The 25,951-nt window shown below is 39.6% G+C and overlaps 1 protein-coding gene across 6 annotated transcripts in view; it reads left to right on the forward strand.

The window, feature by feature from the left end:
• The window catches only part of LOC114081644 (solute carrier family 28 member 3), a 113,719-nt gene that overhangs the window by 46,231 nt on the left and 41,537 nt on the right, over positions 1–25,951 (forward strand). The window contains exon 2 of one of the 6 annotated variants that reach the window (XM_071600511.1): positions 3,021–3,136. The exons of 4 other annotated variants lie outside the window; for them this stretch is intronic. In XM_071600511.1, the coding sequence (XP_071456612.1) occupies positions 3,090–3,136 (47 nt within the window). In that variant the 5' untranslated portion in view covers positions 3,021–3,089. Of the gene's footprint in view, positions 1–3,020; positions 3,137–6,533; positions 6,641–25,951 lie in introns of those variants that run through there. One more of the 6 variants, XM_071600516.1, reaches the window with a different exon arrangement.

Consider the following 25,951-nt stretch of genomic DNA (forward strand, 5'->3'; position numbering starts at 1 on the left):
TTCCATTAAAATTTTGCTCAGCTTGTTGTTTGCTCCACCTTGTTATCACCATCTCAAGTACCTGCCTGTTAAACAATTGCCCTCAAGGAAATGGTGCTATATGACCTCTGAGTCAGATCAAACAAAGACAAGCCTTGTGAGGAAGTCTTCCAAGGAACTTCAAGACTGGTCAAGACAGGCAATTTTCAGGGAACTGGGCTTTAGGGCAACTCCAACCCCGTTTTATCCCTCCATAGGCTGCTCGTTTTCATTCTGGTTGCAAACTTTTTTTTTAAGACCTGTCTGGAAAAAGGAGAATGGAACTAGGGAAATAAAAGATACTACAGAGCTTGCTGTTCTGAGATCTGAATCATTTTATCTGAAAAAGTACTCTGAATTGGTGTAAGCCTTTGCTTTTTGTTTTTGGTTTGTTTGTTTGTTTTTCCCTAGAGTTCTGAAAAAGTAACTTTGACAGTTTTATCAGTGTGGTGAATGGTACTGGCCACATCTCTAGGTTGGAATGCACTGCCTGATGGGTCAGGGGTAGAGCAGGGCTGAGGTTCTGAGGCTTACAGCAATCACTGCTGCCCTTTACCAGAAGCAGAGAAAGAATTTCATCATCTAATGATCACAGGAAAAATTTAAAAAAAAAAAGGAAGAGGAGATTGAATACTGTTCTTTCTACCATGAATATCCTAAAAGAGATGTCCTGATTCAAGAGACTTTTTTGGAGGCTCTGCATTTGGATTGCATGAGCTATGACTGGGTTTGTTATCCATATCTAGGTCCAAATGGAATTCCATGAAGATGTCATGACAGAAGTGATTGGGAACCCTTGATCAGCCATAGGCCACCAGCTACAAATGGCTCACAAGGCAGTTTGTGCTACAAGCACATCTCTAGTCTGCAGAGGGTCATCTGCAGAAATGTTCAGAAAAATGCTCTGATCTCAGTTCGGACAGAACCAAGACCAGTTCCCAGGCTCTGGATTTATTATTCACTTACTGATGACAGAATCTCCATTTGACAGCCCCTTAATTTAAAATGAGAGAACTGTTGAGATCGAGTAGACCCTGAATGCTAGTTAACCTGCTAATTTATCAAACTGAAAAAAAAAGTGACTGAATCTGTAGTTTTATATAGAAAAGATCATTGTGAACATGAACTCCAAGTCTCTATTGTTCACAGAATTTGGAACTCTTACCTTAAGGCTGCAGATATAAGCAGACCCATGTGACCCATGTGACTGCAGCACAATTTTTGCTGACAGCCAGGATTCTGGGTCTTTGGTAAGATCTAACTCCACTCCATACATGGAGTAGGTGACTTATCTAAGCCCCTATAATAAAATACTTTGATACACTTACCACCTTTTCCTTTTTCTTGGAAAAGAAAAAGAAAGGGGAGGAAAGGAATAAAGAAAGAATGAAGAGGACAATATGCATGTCTAGTTCTTTGGAAATACATAAAGATAGTTTTATTAGGAAAGTCATGTGAGTCTCCTGTGAATGTTCAGGAACAAAGTACATAATTACCAGGAATGGCTGAGTTATAAAGCAAGGAAATGTACCTGAAGACTTCTCAATCTTCCCTCCAGCCTCCTCACCCTAAAAATTCAAAGTTTTGGTTTTTGTTTTTAATTTCCTCAAGTGCCAAATCTGTTTGACATAAAGTATGTCATATTGATTTAACAGAAATTTCTTGAGATCTGACATTGTGCCAGGCATTATGTTAGGAACTGCAAACAGGAAGCCACTGTTTGTTTAAAAATGAAACAATGGCAAACTATCATAACACAGTGTATGAAAAGTATTATTCATGGCATCAGAAAGTGACCTCACCTAGTTTGGGGGCCAGGGAATCATCATATTTTCCAAATATTCCAAATGAATATTTTATTTCTTTATATATTCAATAAATTATATTAAGCAACTACTACTCTGTGCCAGGTAGAAGGAAAATACTCATTTGGGAACAAAAGACATAATTGTTTAAGCTACCATGTCAGTCTTCCACACTCCATTTTATGTGCATAAATCAAGGTCTTGAATGGGAAGGTTGGAGAGACATGAGCAGGAACACAGAGTGGTGAAGAGAGGAAGCCAGGAATGGAGGCCAGTTCTCCTGCTTTACCCCAAAGTACTTTGCTAATTGTAAAAACTTCCAAGAATCCAAAACTGATGATAAAGTTAGGTTTAAAACTAAATTTCTTCATGTATATCTAAAAAGAATAAATCTTTTTAAAAAAACTAAATTTCTGTACTCTATGGACTTGGAAAACTTCCAGAATAAACTAACCAGCCAGAGTAAGGAGGTATAATAAAGTAATGGTATAAATTCCTCCATGAAACATGGCTGTTAACATGGAATGTCATATTAACAACAATAGAAACAACCTGTTAATATGGAATGTCAACCATAGTCTGAAAGGGACCAGGACTGACAAAGCTGCACCCCTGTGCACCCCCCTCTTGGGGCTTTACCCTCTTGACCTGCTCAGCTTTAGAGAATACCAATGACCTGAGCTATGAAGTTCTACAGTTGTCCATGATGGGCCCTATTTCCCTATCAATGTCCCTCCCCTTTCAATTTTATCACTTTATATCTTTGCCAGGTTTTATTTTTCTAATTAAAGTTACTGAGCCCTGAGTTTCTCATCCACCATAATCTAGGTTCAGGTTCAGGAACATTTGCAGGGAGGAAGTGGGTGGGAGAAGACAGGTCAAATTTGTACAGCCAGACAAGTTAAAAAGGAAAAATTACTTAAATGAGGTCCAGGCCCATCCAGATAAAGCAGATGGAGAGCAAAGGTCCAGTTACATGTTGAGCTGGAAGGGGATGGAGAGACAGGCTGCCAACAGAGACTTTTCTAGAAGCCAACAAATATATCACCACTTCCTTGTTCCCTTGCAAAGCACAAGGCCTTCGTGTCAGAGAAGAGGAAGAAAAACCTAAGGGAGGAAGGGTTGAGAAAGCACTGGTGGGAGCAGGAGAGGCCCTCTGCTGTGCTGCAATTACTGATTGTCTTGCACTTGGCTTAGACCTTGCCTACAGGTAACAAGTGACCTTGTGGAGGAAGGAAGACAGTGAGGAGCTTCTGAATCAGCCAGATGAGGGGAAGGGGTACAGCAGATGGGAAAGATCAGCAGCATACCAGGTATGAGGAGGGCAGGACATGGGTACTTCGGCATCCAGCTCAGTCAGACTGTCTGGATCTGCCGGGTCCACCATACAAGCCTGTTAGAAGTTTCCAACTTCTCTCTGTTTCCTCACTTAAATCACTAGTCTATGATGTAGGTCTACTAACGCCCCACATCACAGACTACTGGGAAAGCAATGTAAAGCACTAGCACCCAGAAAATGCTCTAATTAAACCTTTTAGTTGGGGGTGCCTTTTGGTACAGGCCAAGCCCAACTGGAAATGCAAGTGTGAAATCGGTCTCTTGCACAGCAAACAGAGTGATCCACTGTTGTGGAGCCCATGGAAGATGCTGCATGCAGCTCTGAGTTTTTATCATGTCAGCAGAACACAAACCTCAGGCCTGTTAAGTCCATGAAAGGCTTGGTGAACTTGGCTCCCAGTGTCTGCATCTCATCAGAGAATTTTACAGTTATTTTTCAAAGGTTTTCGGATATTTTTATTTGTTTCCTATTTAGACAAATGCTTGAAAAAAACAATTACTTACTGTAAATTTATTCCATGTGTTTCTGATTAATTTATATTTATTTAATCAGCACCCTTTTGAAAGAAGTGCCTAATGGCCAAGTTGGTTTTTAGAAATCCCTACAAAGCAACTTTTTCCCAAATATAGACTTGAGATGAATTTTACTGAATGTGCAGGAAGATTCCAAATTGTGATATCTGTATAAACCAGTGATTACAGAAGAAAAACAATTTTCAATAGCTTAAGGACAATTCAAGATGTTCTAAGATGAAGATATCATTAATAATGATCAATGTTTCTTGACACTATCTTTATTTCTCTCCCTCTCTTTTTCACCTTCTTATTTTGTATAATTAAATAACCAGTTGTATTATTTAGGGCTGACAATTTCTCCTAAAATGCCCTGAGAACAGGGACCATATATGTGATTCTCAGCACCCTGCCCAGTGTCTATCCCATAGTAAGTGCACAATACATATTTATTGGAAGAATAAACCAGAAAGCCTACCACAGAGCCGTAAGGAGCTGTTTGTAACATTTAAGGAGTAGAAAAAGCAGCCTCTGTTATGGCAAGATGCAATAAATCACTGAGTCAATCTTAAAACAGAAGATGGAACCATCTTTATTCACCAGCTGGTGGACCAACAAGCAGGCTGCAAGTCTACACACTTCAACCCCCTCCAGGGGTTAGAGTACACATTTTAAAGCATGGCAGTACATTAATCATAAGTGGCTGGTGCTATGATTCTAAACCATGAACAAATCATAATATCTAATATCATAAGCAGAAGGGGAAGTGGGTCAAAATGACCCTAGTTGAATGCAAATTAAAGAATAGTAGTTACTAATGTCTAGACAATCATTAACATTCTAACAAGTACAGTATATAAGAATAGAAGGAACAATTTTGCCATTTTGTTTTGCCATTATGTTATGCTAAGCAATTGTTGGTAGGTACACTGGCAGGGTTGTCCCAAGGGAGAAGTGTTTCTTATATGATATGGAGTTTCAGGGCAAAATAGTCTATCTGGTCATTGCCCATATAGCATGACCCATAACACTACAGCCCAGGAAAGAGAGATAAGCAGTCTAGATGGTGGGAGGAACTAGCAAAATGTGATGTCAGTGAAGCGGGAATACAGAGGTGGTCTACTGTGCATGATAAAAACTGGATTAGGAACATGCAACCCACTGATCTTGGCAACAGGGATGTCCACAGAATGGTAGGAGTGGGAACCAAATGGGAAAGAGTTGAAGAGTTAATTTAAGGCAAGAAAATGGAAGCAATAAGTACAGACAGAAGATTGATTTTTAAAAAATATATTTTTGTAGTTGTTGATAGACCTGTATTTTATTTATTCATACATAGTGCTGAGAATTGAACCCAGTGCCTCACACATAACAGGCAAGTGCACTACACTGAGCCCAGCCCCAGCCCCAAGAAGACTGATTTTTAATGGGAGGAAAAAGGATGCTTATCTATGAATTCTAGGCTTCATTCAGGGCAATCAAAAATTGATGATGATGGAAATATTAGAGAATCAAGGGAGAGAGTGTCTTAGTCCATTTTGTGCTGCTATGACAATATCAGAGATGGGGTAACTTATAAAGAATAGAAATGTATTTCTTACAGTTCTGGAGGCTGAGAAGCCCAGTATCAAGTTACTGACATCTTACTAAATCCTCCCATGGTTCATCCCATGGCAGAAGGAGACAGGGTGTGAGAACAAGAGGAGACTGAGCTCACTTTTATAACAAACCTACTCTCTCAATAAAGAGCCCCCTCCAGCCAAGACAGCATTAATCCACTCACAAAGGCAGAGCCCTTGAAGGCCTCACCTCCCAAAATCGTTGTCTTGGGGATTAAGTTTTAACACATGAACTTCAGGGGACACATTCAAATCATAGCCAAAAGGTTAACCAATAATCTGTGAGAAAGTATGGAGAGCTATGGCTGGCTCAGAGTGAGGAGCGAGGGCATGATCACATTGTTACTCTTAGGACCAGCTTCTCCAAGAGTGAATTTAGTTTTCTCTAGTATTCTCCCTTCCAAATGCCTTATAAAAGTTCTCATGGGAGCATCTTCCTCTAGTCCAAATATATAGCCTATGCCACATACTATCAAACACAAATGGACAGCACAAATGTCAACCTACAGTAAGAATGAAAGATGACCCTATAGGAACAATGGGCAGCTGGTCCTCTGGTAGAAAATTCTGCATTTATATGACTTTTATCTATCTCCTATCTAGGGACACCCTATATACACAGAAGATTTTTTTTTTAAATCTAGACAATCATTAACATTCTAAGCGGTTAGGGTACATTGCACCCTAACCACTTAGAAGGGGTTGGGGGGAGCCTGGGGATTGAACCCATGGGGGATTTACTATTGAACTATATCCCCAGCCCTTTTTATTTTTTATTTTGAAACAGGGTCTCACTAAATTGCTGAGGCTGGCCTTGAACTTTCCATCCTCCTACTTCAGGCTCCTGAGCCCCACAGCTCTGACTGGCCATAGAAGAAATGTTCAAAAATAGTCATTTGGAAACATTTAACTCAGATCTTTTATTTTTCTCCTCAGATGTCAAAAAAGAACAAAGCTAGACATTAACATCAGTTAAACCAATGAGGACAGATTTCCACTCAGAAACAAACTATTGCAATAGGAAAGAGTGCCCAGCGCAAACCAAATTCAACTTGTACAGAGGTGAATGGACCTTTTAAAGGGAGAATGAGGGAACAGAAAAGGGGTGAGCATCCAGTCCTAGTGAAGTGGGTGTTGCAAAAAGCATGAAGGAGCAGGGGATTGGTCAGTGTGAAACCCACTGAGTTTCCTAACTGCAATTTACAGGAAGTTAGATTCCTATCTGCCCACACAGACTAGGGGCAAGAGAGTTACCTTCATGAATATTTGCATTGCAAAGAGTCTTGAAGACAGTTCTGGGTGGGAGAAGATTTACATCTCAAAGGAGCAGAGAAAGGCTCTATAAAGGTAAGCTATCCAAAGTAACTGATCTGAGGAGGGGTTCTGGAGCTTATCTGCCTCTCTCAAGGTTCAGAGCAGGAGTAAGTTAAGTAAATTCTCCAGGCAGCATTGGGCATTCTAGACAGGTGTTTCCAGGGGATCTAGGGCCTAGCCTTGAGCTTTTAGAAACTGTGCCAGTATTTCTGGAAGCCTCTTACTGTGGGAGGGTGGACCTCTGTCTCATTGTCCTGAGAGTCTATAATTTTTAAAGGTCGAGATTGAGGCCTAAGATGAGAAAAGGACCTAGAAGAGCCTAGAAGAGCCTAACTAGTGTTTGGTCAAGGAAAGATTCATTGCCATTAACCATTTCCAAATACAAACAGATCTCACTAGGGTACACACACCTATGTGCACAAACCCTCACCTCTGGGCTGTCCTAGTTAATCCACCAGTCTGGAGCTCCTTCAAAAGAGTGGCTGGCTGTTCCTTCAACAACCAAAAAAATTAACATTGATTCTCTAATAATATGCTGTTTATGCTACAATTCCCAGGTGTCCCAAAATATCTTATACGACTTTTTAAAAGTCCTTGGTTATGCTTCTTGTGTCTCTTGCAGTTATACCATTCTCCAACATCAGTTTGTGTTTATTTTTCATAATGCCGGCTTTTTTTTCTTTTTCTGGTACTGGGGACTGAACCCATGGGTGCTCTACCACAGAGCTACTTCCCCAGCCCTTTTTATTTTAGTTTGAGAGCCTCTCACTAAGTTGCCTAGGCTGGACTTGAACTTGCAATCCTTCTGCCTTAGCCTCCCGATTTGCTGAGATTACAGGCATGCACCACTGAGCCCAGCAGACACTGGCATTTTGAATGGTTCAGATTAAATGCCTTACTGTAATATCTCATTTTCAGCATTTGGTTGTTTCCTTGGAATTCAATTCAAATACAACATTTGTTTTGGGGTTGCTGTTCTGGCTTTTTTGGTTTGTTTCTTTTCTTTCATATGGTATTGTTGATTGAATACAGCCATGCTCTGTCGCTGAGCTATATCCCAACCTTTTTTATTTCTTATTTTGAAACAGGTCTCCCTAAACTGCTCAGGCTGGCCTCAAATTTGGGGTCCTCCTGCCTCAGCCTCTTGAGTTGCTGTGATTACAGGCATGCCCCACTGGGCCCAGACAGATCCAATATTTGTGACATCTCATACATGAGGGTGTATATTTTTAGTTGCATTCACATCAGAAGGCACAGAATGTCAATTTGTCCCCATTGGTGTTGACTTGGTTAGGGTGGGGCAGATCACTCCATTATAATGGGACATTTTTCTCTTTTGATTAGCAAGTAATCTGAGAAGTAAACAGTTCAAGACTGTGAACATGCAGTTCCCCAGCACAAGCCATCCAATTGTTTTAGCATTGATTGAGGACCTTTTCCTGAATCAATTAGTCCTAGGAGTTACAAAATGGTGATTTTATTCCTTCAATATTCATTAACTTAAATTCATCAGATAAGAATAGATTTCCCTGCTTTCTTTTTGCCTAAATACATACATACATACAAAACATTCATATACATATACCAAAGACTTGGTGACCTTACACAACAGGAATTTCTCACAGTTCTGAGGCTGGGAAGTCTGAGTTCAAGGTGGCAGCAAGGTAGATTTCATTCCCAGTTCACTCCACTTGGCCTGTAGGCTACCTATTTCTCACATGGGGAAAGAGGGAGAGAGAGAAAGTTTACACTCACATTTATTCTTATAAGGTCACTAATCCTCTCAGATTAGGATTGATCTTTACAAGTTCATTTAATCTTTTAAAAAATCTTTATTTTTTTAATTTGACCTCATTTCATCTCTGTAAAGTTCCTCTTTTCAAGTTCAGCTACATTGGGGGTTCAGGGCCTCAACACATGAATTTTAAAGTGACTTTCAGTTCCTAATGTGGACTATCATTGTCTTTTGTTTAGTATTTTATAATTCAACTGCCAACATTATTCACTTCTTCCAATATTTTATTATAAAATTTTCCAAATACACAGGAAAGTTGAAAAAAATTCATAGTGAGCACCTATATACACACCCTCTCTGCTCTACAATTAACATTTCACTATACTTGCTTTATTGTGATTTTTAATTTGGGATCCAGTTGTCTTAAATTTGGCTAGTGATGTAAGACTACTTTGTGACAAGGACTGACTTTATTAGACATAACCACCCTAGATAATAGATGAAGCAAACTTTTTTTAATTGAGGTTATGATTTAGCATATTAATACTTTTACTCAGGTACCTGCTTATAGAGCAATAGCCTACTAGAATGGGAAGTGGGGTGCAGGGGCTGGCCTTCACCTCCTCTGTCTGACAACCCTGAGGAAATGGAGCCACCAAGTGGCCACTGTGCACAGCAACCTCGCGGGGGCCTCCAGGAGCCTCCAGAATGAGGATCAAGCTGTGCATTTCAACTTCTGTACATAACTAGGACTCATGCCTTCCAGTGGGAAAGAAACAACCACTTTTAGAAAAGTCAGGACATCATCTTTCAGACAATTAAGCAGAATGCTTAAAACATTTATTTGTCACTATTTCAAGAATCTAAATGACCACAATGCAAATGAACACAATGTCAAAGCCTTTACTCCTGGGTAAGTTTTTGTTTGTTTGTTTGGGGTCTTTTTCTTTATTTGAATTTGGGTTTTTTTGTTTGTTTGTTTTGTTTTGTTTTGGTTGGTTGGTTTGTAATGGGATTAAATGACAAGTGTTTTACCACAGAGTGACATCCTCAGTTCTTTTCATTTTCTAATTTTGAGTCAGGGTCTTACTAAGTTGCTGAGGGTCTCACTCACTAAGTTGCCCTGGCTGGCCTTGAACTTTCAATCCTCCTGCCTCAGCCTCTCAAGTCTCTGGAATTACAAGCCTGTGCCACTATGTTCTTTGGTACCAGGGATTGAATCCAGGAGCACTCAATCATTGAGCAACATTCCCAGCCTTTTTTCATTTTTTATTAGAGACAGGGTCTCACTAAGTTGCTTAAGGCCTCGCTAAATTGCTGAGGATAGCTTTGAACTTGCAATCCTCCAGCCTCTGCCTCCCAAACTGCTGGGATTTAGGTGTGTGCCACCACACCCAGCCATCCCTGGATAGTTTTTAATTTCTTCCACCAGTAAATTTATTGGACAATAATATGGACATACCCAGAAATGAAACAATATCTCCAACTGTACATAAGTAATGGGAGAAAGGGTTATTAAGATGGGAAAAGGCTATGTAATGGGAGATAAGGCTCATATCCTCCCAAATGCATCTACTTATGCATGTTTCATAACTGAGAGATGTGTCAGGAAGGGGATGGGCATTCCAGAAAGCCAAAAGGAGATAGACCTCCTTGCTTAAAATTAATGTGAAAGAACAAGAAGGGCCCTCACACACATACCAGTTGTAAAATGAATTCATATCTGTTGCAAAATAATAATTTACATCTATGACACTGAAATTGAGGTAGCTGTTACAACTTGCCACTGAACTTGCTGGGATTGTTTTTAATTTGTTAACAAAGATACATATATTACTCTATCACAAATTCATTCTAATAGCTCTCTGTATAACTGGTTTCCTTTTAATCTTGCACATTTGATTTTATGTATTTTAAAACATGCTGAAAGAGATCACCAGGGTCCACAAACTGTGGTTTGGGGATATTGCCCTGCAGTTGCAAGGGAGCTTGGGAACAGCATTTCTGTGTGCTGGGCTGTGTTAGGGCCTGCTAAAATTCAGAGCTCTCTTTCTAAAAGAGATAGAGATATTTATTGGGAAGAACCAGCCATAATGTATTGGCCACAATATATTCTTGGTTAAGGTTATAAACTTCAGTTGGTGCCAATTTGATGATATTGTTGTTATTTGGGTGTTTTTTAAAAAATCATTTGTTTATTTGGTCTATCAGAGCCTGAAGCATTTGGAGAATCTCTATACCTTCCCACCTGTATTTCCTTTGTTATTTTATGCCAGGCTTCTTTACTGTGAGATCATACCTTGATAACTACTTCTTTATTGGACATGCATTCCTTTGAGTGTTCACAATTCAGCCTTGGTAGGTTAAGATAATGATCCTGCATTTTTTTTCCTGAGTCAATGAGTCATTTTCATCCTATGGTTGTATATTTGTTGTTCCAATTGATTCAGTCAAATCCATTGATTGATTGATTTGCCAGAAATGTTTGTTTGTCCTTATTTTATTGTGCTTTCTAAAAACTTTCTCAATGTGAGGTTTTCATGGGGGTTTTCCTGGTTCATTGGTTGGTTTCTTCTGAAGACATATATATAAATATGAAGACATATTTATTTTATTTTGTTTTGTTTTAATGTTTCCTTTTTGTTTTTTTAATGTTTCCCCTTTTAAATAACTAGTTTAAGATTATAATTCAAAATCATTACCTTTTCCACCTTCCATTATTTTCTTTCCTTCTCCTCTGCCACTTGATTTTAGTTGAATATGTTTTTAATGTTTACCTTTCTGTTTTGCACTATAATCTCTTTCAGCTCCCAGAAGCAAAAAGGTAGGACTGGGGACATAGCTCGGTCAGTAGAGTGCTTGCCTCACATGCACGAGGCCCTGGGTTCAATCCCCAGCACCACCAAAAAAAAAAAAAAAAAAAAAGAAAGAAAGAAAGAAACTAAAAAGTAAAGAAATTGACCTACTCGCCCTGTTTTCTACCTCTGCTTTCCTTCCCTTTTAGATAGCATTCTGAGGATCTTTTCTCCATTGCCAGAGGGTATAATACTTATAATTTATTCTAGCGTTTCAATTGCTGGAGTTGTTTTAGATTCTAATTTATTAAATAGACTTAAAATATATTATCATGCCAAGTGCAGGTGCAAGTGGTGCACGCTTATAATCCCACCAAGATAGCAACTTTGAGGCCAACCTTGACAACTTAGCAAGACCCTGTCTCAAAATTTTAAAAGGTTTTTAAAGGGCTAGAGATGTTCCTCAGTGGTAGAGTGCCCCTGGGTTCAGTCCCCAGTACTGGAAAGAAAAAAGAAATAGTACCATCATTACTCTTTTTAACAGATTTTCTCCCATTCATCTGTGTGTGTGTGGGGGGGGGGGGGCGGGCTACTGATGATTGAACCCAGGGCCTGGCACATGCTTGATGAGCACTCTACCACTGAGCCACATCCCCAGCTCCATCCATTTCTGTATGGCTTCTTCCTCTAGCAGTGTCATCACAAAAGCCTATGGAAACTATATGAGTGCTTGCATGTTAAAACGGGGAGGCGGGGATAGTTAAATCTGATCATAAACCTTCCTTTAATTCTTCTTTGGGTTCAGAACTCTGACTCTTCTCCCTTCTCCCGACATCCCTTACTTGGGGTTTTCTCTGCCTCTACTTCTCAAAGATCACAAGGAGAGAGAATGTGAGCTGAGTTATGAAGCCATAGGCATTCCTAGCATTAATGAAACTCACAGGAAAACAACAGCCTGACTCCCTATAACCTGGTCAAACTGTCCAAAGAAGAGGTGTCTCCAGAGATAGGTCCAAGGTCTTCCCAGAAAGAAGGGGGAACACCATACAGGAACAGCAGGGTCCTTGATTTATGTGATGGAAAAGAACTTCAGCACACACCAGTTAGAGACAGAAAAGGAAACTTGGTGAGAGGCGGGTGTTGGAAGGTCCAAGAAAGCTTATAGTGGTCTGGTCATTCTCAGGATCCTTAAGTTTTCATGGTCTTTATCTAATCAATAGATAATGCTAGAAAGTCCCCTAAATCACAAGCTTCTTAAAATGTTGTATCTCTCTTAGCTTAATCTGTTCATTGGGGGAATAATTAATAGTGTGCAGGTAACCTTACAGCTTTCCCAGGAATCTGAGAGTAACAGGCCTGGGAGACTGGTTTAGGGACTGATAGGTCTGGAGAAATAGCTGGACCTTCTGAATTGTATTTCCTGTTCTTCCTGTTTGTCTCCGCTCTGCTTATTTCTTATTTATTTTGCCCTACCTCAAAACCACCCAGGGCAGTCAGAGGTGACAGAATTGTGCAAGGAAAGTGTGTCAGTAAGCCCCAGGCTGGCCATGTGAGCCCTCCAACTAGAAGTGCGGCTTCCTCCCCAGCCTCTAACCTACACCAACAGGCCAGAGGAACAGAAATGTTTCAAGGAGGAACAGTCTAGTGCCTCTTAACCCCCTTTAAAGGATTTATAAAAACCCAAGACTTGAGTCAGAAGGTTACATGGGCTGAGAGACCCAAGAGCAATAGGACCAGAGGCTTCCAGAGTACTATCCTTGAAAAGGCAGTCATTCTTAGGCAAAGCTCGGGTACTTAGAGAAACAGCCTTAAAACTTTTGACATTTGTGGATTGTAAAATGGGGAGGAGATGATCCCAAATAATTTGAAGAGATCAGATTCACCAAACAGATCTTGACTTTTATAAGCCTTTTTTTTTTTTTTTTTTTTTTTTTTTTGGTACCAGGGATTGACGCAGGGACACTCAACCACTGAGCCACATCCCCAGCCTTATTTTGTATTTTATTTAGAGACAGGGTCTCACTGAGTTGCTTAGCACCTCACTTTTCCTGAGGCTGACTTTCAACTCTTGATCTTCCTGCTTCAGCTTCCCAAGCTGCTGGGATTACAGGCATGCACCTCCACACCCAGATTTAAATTATAATGGTAGAAGACAACATGACTATAAATGCTCCAAAGCAAAAAAGTAAGAAGCCAATTAAATCATAAATTTAATTCAAAAGTTCATGAGCACTGACTACACAGCATTGAACAAGCTGCACAGCCCAGTAGGTAGGCAGCATTGCCATTCCCACACAATGGGGCATGCAGCCTCAAGAAAGTAAGCTGATTTGAACCCAGGTATGACCACGGAACCCAAGGTCTACATCACAACATGACACTGATTAATACAGATCATTTATTAAACATTCAAAGAAACAGCAGTCCTAAGGCTTTCGTAAGGTCCACTTGCTACAACTTATTTGTATTGCATTTTGGAATTTTAAGTTTACCATTTGAGGCAGTTGCTCTATTCTGGTCCTATTCCATATTTAGAAAAATAATTACAGAAAGGTTAGATCACTTGCAGAAGCTCAGAAAAACAACAGAAATTGGGTGTGTATTTCTGACACTTTCATTTGGGCACTTAGAGCTTGGACATCAGGGAACATTCTTGGAGAAGCAGGGAAAGGAAAGTTGTCTTAGTCTGTTTTCTGTTGCTAATCTCACAATACCATATCCTAGGTAAGTTATAAAGAAAAGAGGTTTATTGAGGCTCTCAGTTCTTGTCCAAGGTCAAGGGGCTGCACATGGCCTTCTTATTGGCAGTTCTGAGGCAGTGCAGGGCACCACATGATGAGAGACAGGGAGCTCAGGAGAGGTCTAATCAAACTGGCTTTTATGTCGACTCGTTCCCAAAATAACTCATTAATTCATTAATCCCATTAACTCATTACTAAACTCTGAATTCAGAGACCTAGTCATCTCTTAATGATGTACCTAGTCCCACCTCTCATAAGGGAAGTCTCATAATGTGAATCAAATTTCAATGAGAGTTTTGGAGGAGACAACTCATAGCATATACTATTTGGTCTGGACTCAACTGTAGGCATTGTTTTAACCACTACTCAAAAGCTCAAAAAGCTCTAGGAATATCTTTCTGTTCATTCAAAAACAGTTAGCAGTACCTCTGTGCCTAGCAACGGGTTGCATAGACATATAGTATTCAGCAGAGAACAGGGGACAGAGTATCCAGCTTTTCAACTGACAGTCCAGATTTCTTCACACCAAGAATGGAAACTAAAAAGTTAGAAAACTACCCCCCCACCGGGGTGGGGAGAACATGCTCTCTGGCTAACATAGCCTAGCTTAATTTATATATGTATATCTCCTGACTTTCATTTCTGTAAATTGTAACTGCTTCTGTAAAACCAGTGGATAAACAATCTAAATGAATTCTCCCCCATGTGATCAAACTGCATGGATTTCATTATCCGTTTTTCATTGTTTGCTTATTTCTTATGCAGTTGAACAATCAGCCAGCTGTGATCCAGACAGATTCTCTGGCAGAGCTGCCAGTAACAAAAGTCCCATTTTGTCCCAGGCATTGGGACCTTAATATTCATAGTATTTAAGGAGTGATTACTTCTCAGAATATACTATATTGACTGCTTCTAGAATTGTTTTAAAGGTATAAAGAGAAGTCTGAAATTGGTAAATAGTAGATATTAATAGAAAGAAAATAAAATAATCAGCTTTGATCAAGAATCTAAATCTGATCTGACAGTATAAAGCCTTCCAGTCAAGTTAGATTATCGAACACATCACAGAACTCACTCAGGTTCCAGAATCATTTAAAAATCTTCAAAACAACTCCTTAGGAGTCCTCACCAGCATCGCATTTGACTCTTGGACCATTTACATGTTCATAAACTTAAGTGACTGACATCCTACGAAAGGGCAGGATGAATATCTCCTAGCTGGTTGAGGTTTTCATTTCTTGCCTCAGGTCTGGAAGCCCGAATGCACCTCCTTAGCATGACCACTCATACAGTCAGAGCTACCTGATTAGAGCAAATCCTGGAAAGAAGAAAAGGTCCCCTGGCATAGTGACATGGAGTCCTGGCCACAAGAACTGAAAAACGGAAGCCATGTCCTGCAATCAGAGCACAGTGGGAGGGAAAGAACAGAGAATGACAACCATTGATATTTGAAGTGTGTAGTGTGGGGAAGGCCACTATTCTGGTTTGAGAAATGATCACCAGAGCCGGAACACAGTTAGAGAAGCTGTAATTTCTGGTACTTTGAACACTTCTATTATTTCTAATCTTGTATTATTGATTGATGGATTTTAGCTTTACTGGGGATTAAACCCTGGGGTGCTCTACCAAGCCCAGCTCTAGTCTTGCATTTTAGCATCTTGAATTCAAATCAAGTTTTCTGAATTTAAAGAGAACCAAAAGGAATTGAATCCACAGGTATACTTCTATGTCTTTCCATATTTGTAAAGCCCAAAGGGTCAGTCTTTAACAGGTACCATATGGATTGGGGATAGACAGTCTGGGCTCACATCCTACCTCAGCTATTTCTGACTGTACAACCCAAGTCAAATGATTTACCTATCTTTGACTTCAGTTTCTTCATTTGTAAAAGTTAAGATCACAGAATCTGCCTCACAGACCCTTTGTGAGGATCAAATGCAGAGGGCTGAATGCAGTGTCATCACCTAGTACATAACTACTATATCATTCAGGCAAAGTAAAAGCAAAAGCCAGAAGTAACTGGGGAGAAGTTAGTTTCATCTCAGGAGGTAGGTAAGGCAGAGCTGGAATGAGCATGCTCCTTAAGGTTTTCAGAGACCGTGTTCCTCCAACTCATCACTCTGACATCTCTGGGATGGGACCTGTAGCCATAGCCTGCATGGAACCATTCACACATCAGGCAGCAAGATGGAGAAAAATACAAAAGGGATCAGGAGCACCTGCCAGCCATTCCTTAGGGAACATTCCCTGAGTTTCCCCACTACGGTACCCTTTTTAACAACCTAGTTTCAAGGAGAGCTTGGTATCCATGTATCAGCTAAAATTCTTTGGAAGGTGATACCACTGCTGGGTTTGGGGGGGGGGGTTGATTTTAGTAGTTTCTAGTTTTCTATGAGTTATGATATTATTTTGAAACTCAATGAAAAGAAGAACTTGGTATAAAAGGTAATTGTCACCAGGCACAGGGTTATATGCCTGTAATCCCAGCAGTTCAGGAGACTGAGCCAGAAGGATCAAAAGTTCAAGGCCAGCCTCAGCAACTTAGCAAGACCCTATCTTCAAATAAAAAACAAAAATGCCTGGGGTTATAGTTCAGTCGTAAATCTCCAGTACCAAAAATAAAGTTTTAGACTCCTGTCCACCTGCCTAATAATAACTACCATGAACCTGTAGTCATTCTAGAAGCATAAAAAGAACAAGATCAAAGAGAAACAAACCCCAGACACAATGTGTTCCTGGCTACAAGGATCTGCCCTTAAAAGGGAACCTAACCCAGGACCATCCCCTTCAGCACACCTAGAAACTAAAACTAGAGAAATTAAACAGGGCATGTTGTACACTGCCTCGAGTCGTACAACTCCTATGACTTTCTCACCCATTCAGTAGAGTGATAGATTTTTCTCTGAGAAGTCATGGCTGTAGGTGTTGGGGACACAAAGGTACCTAGGTAATCTGAATTGCTAAATAAATGGAAAGAAACAAAGGGCTAAGAAGTCATTATAAGCCCTCTATTATGGCCCCATAGCTCTGATTTGAAGAAAAAGAAATCTGTATCTAATTGGTCACTTTCCAGTCACCAATCAACACCCACAATAACCCCACTATTTCTGTTGTAAATGCTCAAGTGGGAGACATTGTTCCTCTTGAAAATTCAAAAAGGCCAAGACCTGTACTCTGCTGGGAGTAGAAGTAATCCCATTACACAATGAAAAATTCATCCAGAGATACTCCTTTCACTATAAATAGGAACACTCACTCTGTCCCCTTAGAACACACCCCCATACCCCTTCTACCTCACCTTCTTTAACCTAAGGGGAAAGATCCACATTCCACAAATGGAGTTACAGATAGTGCCACCAGGTGGCAGTAATAATCAGCATCAAGAAACTGAAGCTCCTATGGGAACCAGAAAATGTCAGGATTCTGGAAGGGACTAAGAACACCAAATAGAAAGCAGTGCCCCGTGTCCTAGGAGTAAAGAGCTGAGGCTTGGGAAGATGTAACCTACAGAGTGTCACACATGTAATTAGGGACCCTAAGTACTATCCCTTAGTGACCTGTGTCGCTTTTCCAGCAACTCAGGCAACTTGATATTCTAGAAAATTTAAGCATTTGTAAGGTGTGATGGTTTGGACCTGGAATGTCCCTGAAAAGTTCATATGTTGAAGACTTGGCCCACAGTACATCAATGTCCAAAGGTGAAGCTTTTAGGAAATAGTTGGATCATCACAGCTATAACCTCGTCAGTGGATTACTTTGATGGATTAATAATTTGAATGGACTACTGGCTGGGACCTGTAGGCAGGTGGGGCATTCCTGGAGGAAGCAGGTCACCAGGAGTGCACCCTTGGGGATATACTTTGTCCCTGGCCCCTTTCTCCCTGACTTTCTCTGCTTTTTGGCTGCCATGGGTGGACAGCTTTCTTCTGCCACTCCTTTCCACCATGTTCTGCCTCACCGCAGGCTAAAAACAACCATCCAAGGACTGAAGTGTCTGAAACCGTAGCCAAAATAAATCTTTCCTCTTTTACATTGTTTAGGTCAGATGTTTTGGTGACAGTGACAAAAAGCTGACCAAAGTAGGAGAGTAGGAAAACGAGGCCCTCAGTACCTATAAGTCAACTCTGGCACTTAGCAATATTTTGTTGCCTTCCCATACTAAATATATTTATTTTTCTTTCTCTGTATTTTATACCAGGCAACCAAAAGTATTGCACTGCTCTAGAAGCAGGACATTAAAACCATCATAGTCCATTAATTCAAGAAGACTTTTTAGTGTCTGCTATCATGTTAGGGTATAGATAGATGAGATGGAGAGAACACATGACTAAGAGAATAATTCCATAAAATGGGCCCACTGTGCTGACCCCAACATCCTTTCTTTTCCAAGAAGCAATTTACCTGCAGCCCTGACTGGCCTAAGTGGACAGGATATGTCACATTCCTTAGCAAACTACCTGTTATCTGCAGGAGAAATGTTATCTGCAAGATAAATGTCAATGGGAGAAACCCAGGAGACTTTTGTAACCAGATCCTGAAACTCTGGAGATAATAATGGTTATTCCTAACTACAAAATCTGTAAGAACTGGTCAGCATGGCCAAGGTGACCTAGAATTGCCATGGCAGTGGGGACTTGAAAGTCTGATGTCACCCTGCTGTTGGTCAAAAGTCAAGAGGTGGACCCAGGCTGAACTCTTTGGAAACTTCTCAAGGATCTCTAATAAAACTGGAGTGCAGGAGAGGTACATTGTCCCTCTCCTCTCTGAAGACCCACTCCCTCCCTTGTCCCCTTTCCCTTTTTCTATTCCAAAAATAAGCTCATTCTGTCAGTCTGAGCAACATGTCTGAAATCCTTCTGACTTGATTTTAAGAATCAGGGTTTGAAGAGGGGCTCTTTGTGGTGCCTTAGTTTCTCAGAAGGCCCCAGCTCCATAACATTTGGTGTTTCCGCCTGGTTCTTACCAGTTTCCGTCAGTTATCATTGGTTATTGGTTATCTTCAGTTACCTCAATTCTTTTCTGGTTGCTTTCTCCATTCAGCCTTTTCTGAAACTCTGTTCTCAACCTCTGATTCTTGGTACTCTGTTCACTCTTCCATTTTGCCATTGTCCATTGATTTTATTCTGCAAATTGCAAGACAAGAACTCAGAAGGAAACTGGTGAGGCCTGTAGCCTGCAGGGTATAGGGATCTATGAAAGGGGGAGTAATATGGACGCAAGAGCTCTTATTTGTCTTCTCTGTGCTTTTTTCATTTGTGGACAAATTCTCTCTGAACACCAGCCACTTAAAAAAAGTGACTAGCGTGGCTGTCAGACTTAAGATTCAGGTGACATGCTTGCTGGGTGGGCAGGCCTGGTCTCCCTTCACTCAGGTGTTGGGAATGTTGGTTCTGACTTGCTTCAGTTCCTTTTCTGTGGGAGAAAGTTGGTGTGGGGGAGAGAGGTAGGCTTGAGACAAATGAAGGCAGCTGATCCCTGGTGCTGTGTGAAGGTCTCCTGTCCTGAGTCTGACCCCAACAGCCTTCAGAGGTATCAACCACTATCTGTCTCTGTTCTGGCTGACTTGGCCTGATGGTTTACAAAAGGAAAAAATGATCAAACGTGTCCTGGGTTGAGATTTTGCCTCTGATGCTCAAAATGGCAGTTTTCCCTACTCTTTAACTCCCAATGCCCATCTAAAATGGAAGCCCCATGATTAGGGGCCCAAGTCAGTTTGAGACCAGGATAGGGGAAAAAGTATCACATTTAAATCCAAGCTACTGTGGGACATAAATGGTTATTTTATCTGTTCTTAAACTCTGAGATTCTGCTAGATTTCTCCTTAATGCTACAGAACAGAAGAAATAGAAGGAGGGGATGTGGAAAGGCCAGCTAGACCAGGTCTTAGGTCATATGAGGAGGCTTAAGAGGTCTGCATTCTGCCTTGGGACAATGCAGTCATTGCCCCAAGCTGTAGGGGTCACCTCTCCAAGAGAGTTTGACAGGTCAGCTCTAAGGAATGCTGACGGACTCAGGAATATCAGGGATGCCCATCTTCCTGTGGTTTTTTCTAGTCTCTTTAGTTGGGCATAAGGAAGGAAAATGGGACAATGCCACATGTTCAAATCTTCTTTACCTTGAGAACATTTATCTGAATATTTCACAGACTCCTACACTCTTTAAATATCTGGACTGACTCTAATCTGATCCAAAATTGCACTCCATTTTCCACATGCTCCTTTACTAGAGGAATATGACCATGTTATATTTTATTTCTGTATTTTTTTGAGCTCATGGTTTTGCTCAAGGTTTTGAGTGAATTCATATTAGAATCCTGTGCACCTACATTAATATATTTTGTTAAGCATTTATAAGGTGTGATGGCTTGGACCCAGAATGTCCCTGAAAAGTTCATATGTTGAAGGCTTGGCCCTCAGTGCATCAATGTCCAAAGGTGAGACTTTTAGGAAACAGTTGGATAGTCTTGTTTTATCTAACTAAAGAGGTTCTTCTGCACCTTGTTTTTCCCACTGTCATTATTCAGAGGTCAATTACTCAAGAGAAAGCTCAAAATCATTGTTTTCTGTATATAAAAAAGTATTTTTTTATGTATATAAAAACCTGTGTATTGTATGTGTGTCCATATATGTGTCTTTGCTTATATATCATTTACATGGTACCAAAATTGACATATAGATGAATGAGCACTCAGAAAATAAATTTTATTAACCAAAAAAAAAAAAAAAAGGAAATGGGTCCAAATTCCTTTTGGTTCACATGACTTAAAATCTTAAAAAAAAAAAAGAAGAAGTCCAAGCCTCAAAGAGCATATTTGGAAATCAATCTAACAAAAGAGGTGAAAGACTTCTATAAAGTAAACTACAGAACACTAAAGAAAGAAATTTAGACTTTGGAAGTCTTGGAGTTCATTCCTTAAAAAAAGAAAAAACCAACAAATAAATGATCTCACACTTCATCTCAAAATCCTTGAAAAAGAAGAGCAAAACAACAGCAAAAGAAGTAGAAGGCAAGAAATAATCAAAATCAGAGCTGAAATTAATGAAATCGAAACAATTGAAAAAATTGACAAAACTAAAAGTTGGTTCTTTGAAAAAATAAACAAAATCGACAGACCCTTAGCCATTCTAGCGAAGAGAAGAAGAGAGAGAACTCAAATTACTAGCATATGGGATGAAAAAGGCAATATCACAACAGACACTTCAGAAATACAGAAGATAATCAAAAACTATTTTGAATCCTTATACTCCAATAAATTAGAAGATAGTGAAGGCATAGATAAATTTCTTAAGTCATATGATCTGCCCAGATTGAGTCAGGAGGATATAGACAACCTAAACAGATCAATATCAATTGAGGAAATAGAAGAAACCATAAAAAGACTACCAACTAAGAAAAGCCCAGGACCGGATGGGTATACAGCAGAATTTTACAAAACCTTTAAAGAAGAACTAATACCAATACTTTTCAAGCTACTTCAGGAAATAGAAAAAGAGGGAGATCTTCCAAATTCATTCTATGAGGCCAACATCACCCTGATACCTAAACCAGACAAAGACACTTCAAAGAAAGAAAACTACAGAACAATATCTCTAATGAACCTAGATGCAAAAATCCTCAATAAAATTCTGGCGAATAGGATACAAAAACATATCAAAAAAATTGTGCACCATGATCAAGTAGGATTCATCCCTGGGATGCAAGGCTGGTTCAATATATGGAAATCAATAAATGTTATTCACCACATCAATAGACTTAAAAATAAGAACCATATGATCATCTCGATAGATGCGGAAAAAGCATTCGACAAAGTACAGCATCCCTTTATGTTCAAACCTCTAGAAAAACTAGGGATAACAGGAACATACCTCAATATTGTAAAAGCAATCTATGCTAAGCCTCAGGCTAGCATCATTCTGAATGGAGAAAAACTGAAGGCATTCCCTCTAAAATCTGGAACAAGACAGGGATGCCCTCTCTCTCCACTTCTGTTCAACATAGTTCTCGAAACACTGGCCAGAGCAATTAGACAGACGAAAGAAATTAAAGGCATAAAAATAGGAAAAGAAGAACTTAAATTATCACTATTTGCAGATGATATGATTCTATACCTAGCAGACCCAAAAGGCTCTACAAAGAAACTACTAGAGCTAATAAATGAATTCAGCAAAGTGGCAGGATATAAAATCAACACGCATAAATCAAAGGCATTCCTGTATATCAGCGACAAATCCTCTGAAATGGAAATGAGGACAACCACTCCATTCACAATATCTTCAAAAAAAATAAAATACTTGGGAATCAACCTAACAAAAGAGGTGAAAGACTTATACAATGAAAACTACAGAACCCTAAAGAGAGAAATAGAAGAAGATCTTAGAAGATGGAAAAATATACCCTGTTCATGGATAGGCAGAACTAACATCATCAAAATGGCGATATTACAAAAAGTTCTCTATAGGTTTAATGCAATGCCAATCAAAATCCAAACAGCATTTCTTGTAGAAATAGAGAAAGCAATCATGAAATTCATATGGAAAAATAAATGTCCCAGAATAGCAAAAACAATGCTAAGCAGGAAGTGTGAATCAGGCGGTATAGCGATACCAGACTTCAAATTATACTACAGAGCAATAGTAACAAAAACAGCATGGTACTGGTACCAAAACAGGCGGGTGGACCAATGGTACAGAATAGAGGACACAGAAACCAATCCACAAAACTACAACTATCTTATATTTGATAAAGGGGCTAAAAGCATGCAATGGAGGAAGGATAGCACCTTCAACAAATGGTGCTGGGAAAACTGGAAATCCATATGCAACAAAATGAAACTCAATCCCTTTCTCTCGCCATGCACAAAAGTTAATTCAAAATGAATCAAGGAGCTTGATATCAAATCAGAGACACGCCGTCTGATAGAAGAAAAAGTTGGCTATGATCTACATTCGGTGGGGTCGGGCTCCAAATTCCTCAATAGGACACCCATAGCACAAAAGTTAATAACTAGAATCAACAAATGGGACTTACTCAAACTAAAAAGTTTTTTCTCAGCAAAAGAAACAATAAGAGAGGTAAATAGGGAGCCTACACCCTGGGAACAAATCTTTACTCCTCACACTTCAGATAGAGCCCTAATATCCAGAGTATACAAAGAACTCAAAAAATTAGACAATAAGAAAACAAACAACCCAATCAACAAATGGGCCAAGGACCTGAACAGACACTTCTCAGAGGAGGACATACAGTCAATCAACAAGTACATGAAAAAATGCTCACCATCTCTAGCTGTCAGAGAAATGCAAATCAAAACCACCCTAAGATACCATCTCACTCCAGTAAGATTGGCAGCCATTAGGAAGTCAAACAACAACAAGTGCTGGCGAGGATGTGGGGAAAAGGGTACACTTGTACATTGCTGGTGGGACTGCAGATTGGTGCAGCCAATTTGGAAAGCAGTATGGAGATTTCTTGGAAATCTAGGAATGGAGCCACCATTTGACCCAGCTATTCCCCTTCTTGGTCTATTCCCTAAAGACCTAAAAAGAGCATGCTACAGGGACACTGCTACATCAATGTTCATAGCAGCACAATTCACAATAGCAAGACTGTGGAACCAACCTAGATGCCCTTCAATAGACGAATGGATAAAAAAAATGTGGCATTTATACACAATGGAGTATTACTCTGCATTAAAAAATGACAAAATCATAGAATTTACAGGGAAATGGATGGCATTAGAGCAGATTATGCTAAGTGAAGCTAGCCAATCCCTAAAAACCAAATGCCAAATGTCTTCTTTGATATAAGGAGACTAACTATGATCAGAGTAGGGATGAAGAGCATGAGAAGAAGATTAACATTTAACAGGGATGAGAGGTGGGAGGGAAAGGGAGAGAGAAGGGAAATTGCATGGAAATGGAAGGAGACCCTCAGGGTTATACAGTGGAGGGGGTAGAGAGAGAGGAGGGGAGGGGAGGGGAGAGGTGGGGAAGGGGGAGGGTGGAGGATGGGAAAGGCAGCGGAGCACAACAGACACTAGTATGGCAATATGTAAATCAATGGATGTGTAACTGATGTGATTCTGCAATCTGTGTATGGGGTGAAGGTGGGAGTTCATAACCCACTTGAATCAAAGTGTGGAATATGATATGTCAAGAAATTTGTAATGTTTTGAACAACGAACAATAAAAAAATTAAAAAAAAAAAAGAAAGAAATTGAGGAAGACCTTAGAAGATGGACAAATCTCCCATGTTCTTGGATAAGCAGAATTAATACTGTCAAAAGGGCCTTACTACCAAAAGCACCATACAGATTTAATGCAATTCCTATTAAAATCCCAATGACATTCTTCATAGACATAGAAAAGGCAGTCATGAAATTCACTTGGAAAAATATAAGGCCCAGAATAGCCAAAGCAATCCTTAGCAAGAAAAGTGATACAGGAAGGATCATAATACCAGACCTTAAACTATATTACAGAGCTATATTAACAAAAACAGCATGGTATTGGCACCAAAACAGACATAAAGACCAATGGTACAGAATAGAATCATAGAGGCAAACCTACATAAATACAGTTATCTCATATTAGGCATAATCATACATTGGAGAAAAGTAGCCTCTCCAACAAATGGCGCTGGGGAAACTGGAAATTCATATGTAGGAAAAATGAAATTAGACCCCCATCTCTCAATCTGCACAAAACTTAACTCAAAGTGGATCAAGAACCTAGGCATTTAGCCAGAGACCCTGTACCTACTAGAAGAAAAAGTAGGCCCAAATATCCATCCATGTTGGCTTAGGAAATGAATTTCTCAAAAAGAGTCCTAAATCACAATAAGTAAAATCAGGAATCAATAAATGGGATGGTATCAAACTAAAAATCTTTTTCACAACAAAGGAAACAATCAAGAATGTGAAGAGAGAGCCTATAGAAGTGAGAAAATCTTTGCCCCTTAACCTCAGATAGAGCATTAGTCTCCAGGATATATAAAGAACTCAAAAAACTTAACACCAAAAAACCAATAAGTCAAACAATAAATGGGCAAAGGAACTGAACAGGTAGTTCACTGAAGAAAGACAAATGGTCGATAAATATATGAAAAAATATTCAAATCTCTAGCAAATAGAGAAATGCAACTAGACTATACTGAGATTTCATCTCACTCCAGTTAGAATGGCAATTATCAAGAATACATGTAACAATAAATGTTGGTGAGGATGTGGGAGGAAAAGGCACACTCATACATTGCTGGTGGGACTGCAAACTAGTGCAACCCCTCTGGAAAGCAGTATGGAGATTCCTAAGAAAATTTAGAATGGAACCACAATTTGACTTTGTTATCCCATTCCTCAGCATATGCCCAAAGGATTTAAAATTAGCAAATGATAGTGATATACCCACATCAATGTTTATAGCAGCTCAATTCACAATAGCTAAGCTATGGAACAAACCTTGGAGCCCTTCAACAGATGAATAAATTAAGCAAATGTGGTACATATACATAATGGAATGTTAGTCAGCCATAAAGAAGAATGAAATTATGGCATTTGACAGTAAGTGGATGGAAATGGAGACTATCCTGCTAAGTGATATAAGCCAATCCCAAAAAACCAAAGGCTGAAGTTCTCTCTGGCATGGGAATGCTAACTCACAATAAGCAGCAGGGGGAGGGAAGAATAGAAGTTCACTGGATTAGACAAAGTGGAATAAGGGGGCGGGGGTATGAGAATAAGAAAGACAGTGGAATGAATTGGACATAACTTTCCTATATTCTTATATGAATACATGACCAGTGTAACTCCACATCATGTACAACCACAAACATGGAAAGTTATACTCTATGTATATAGGATATGTCAAAATACATTCTACTGTCATGTATAATTTAAAAAATAGTTTTAAAAATGTTCAATTCAACCCATAAATTTCTCTAGATGGTCAGGCAATCTATAGAGTGCTGGTTTCTGTAAAATGTTCAGGATATAATATCCATTGCTTCTAGGATTTTTCCTCAGCAGAAAAGATGGCTTCTACTATTAACTCCACTTGTCTGATATCTTGGTTTTCAT

Source organism: Marmota flaviventris, chromosome 13 (genome assembly GCF_047511675.1).
Source record: "Marmota flaviventris isolate mMarFla1 chromosome 13, mMarFla1.hap1, whole genome shotgun sequence".
In the NCBI taxonomy this organism is placed as follows: Eukaryota; Metazoa; Chordata; class Mammalia; order Rodentia; family Sciuridae; genus Marmota; species Marmota flaviventris.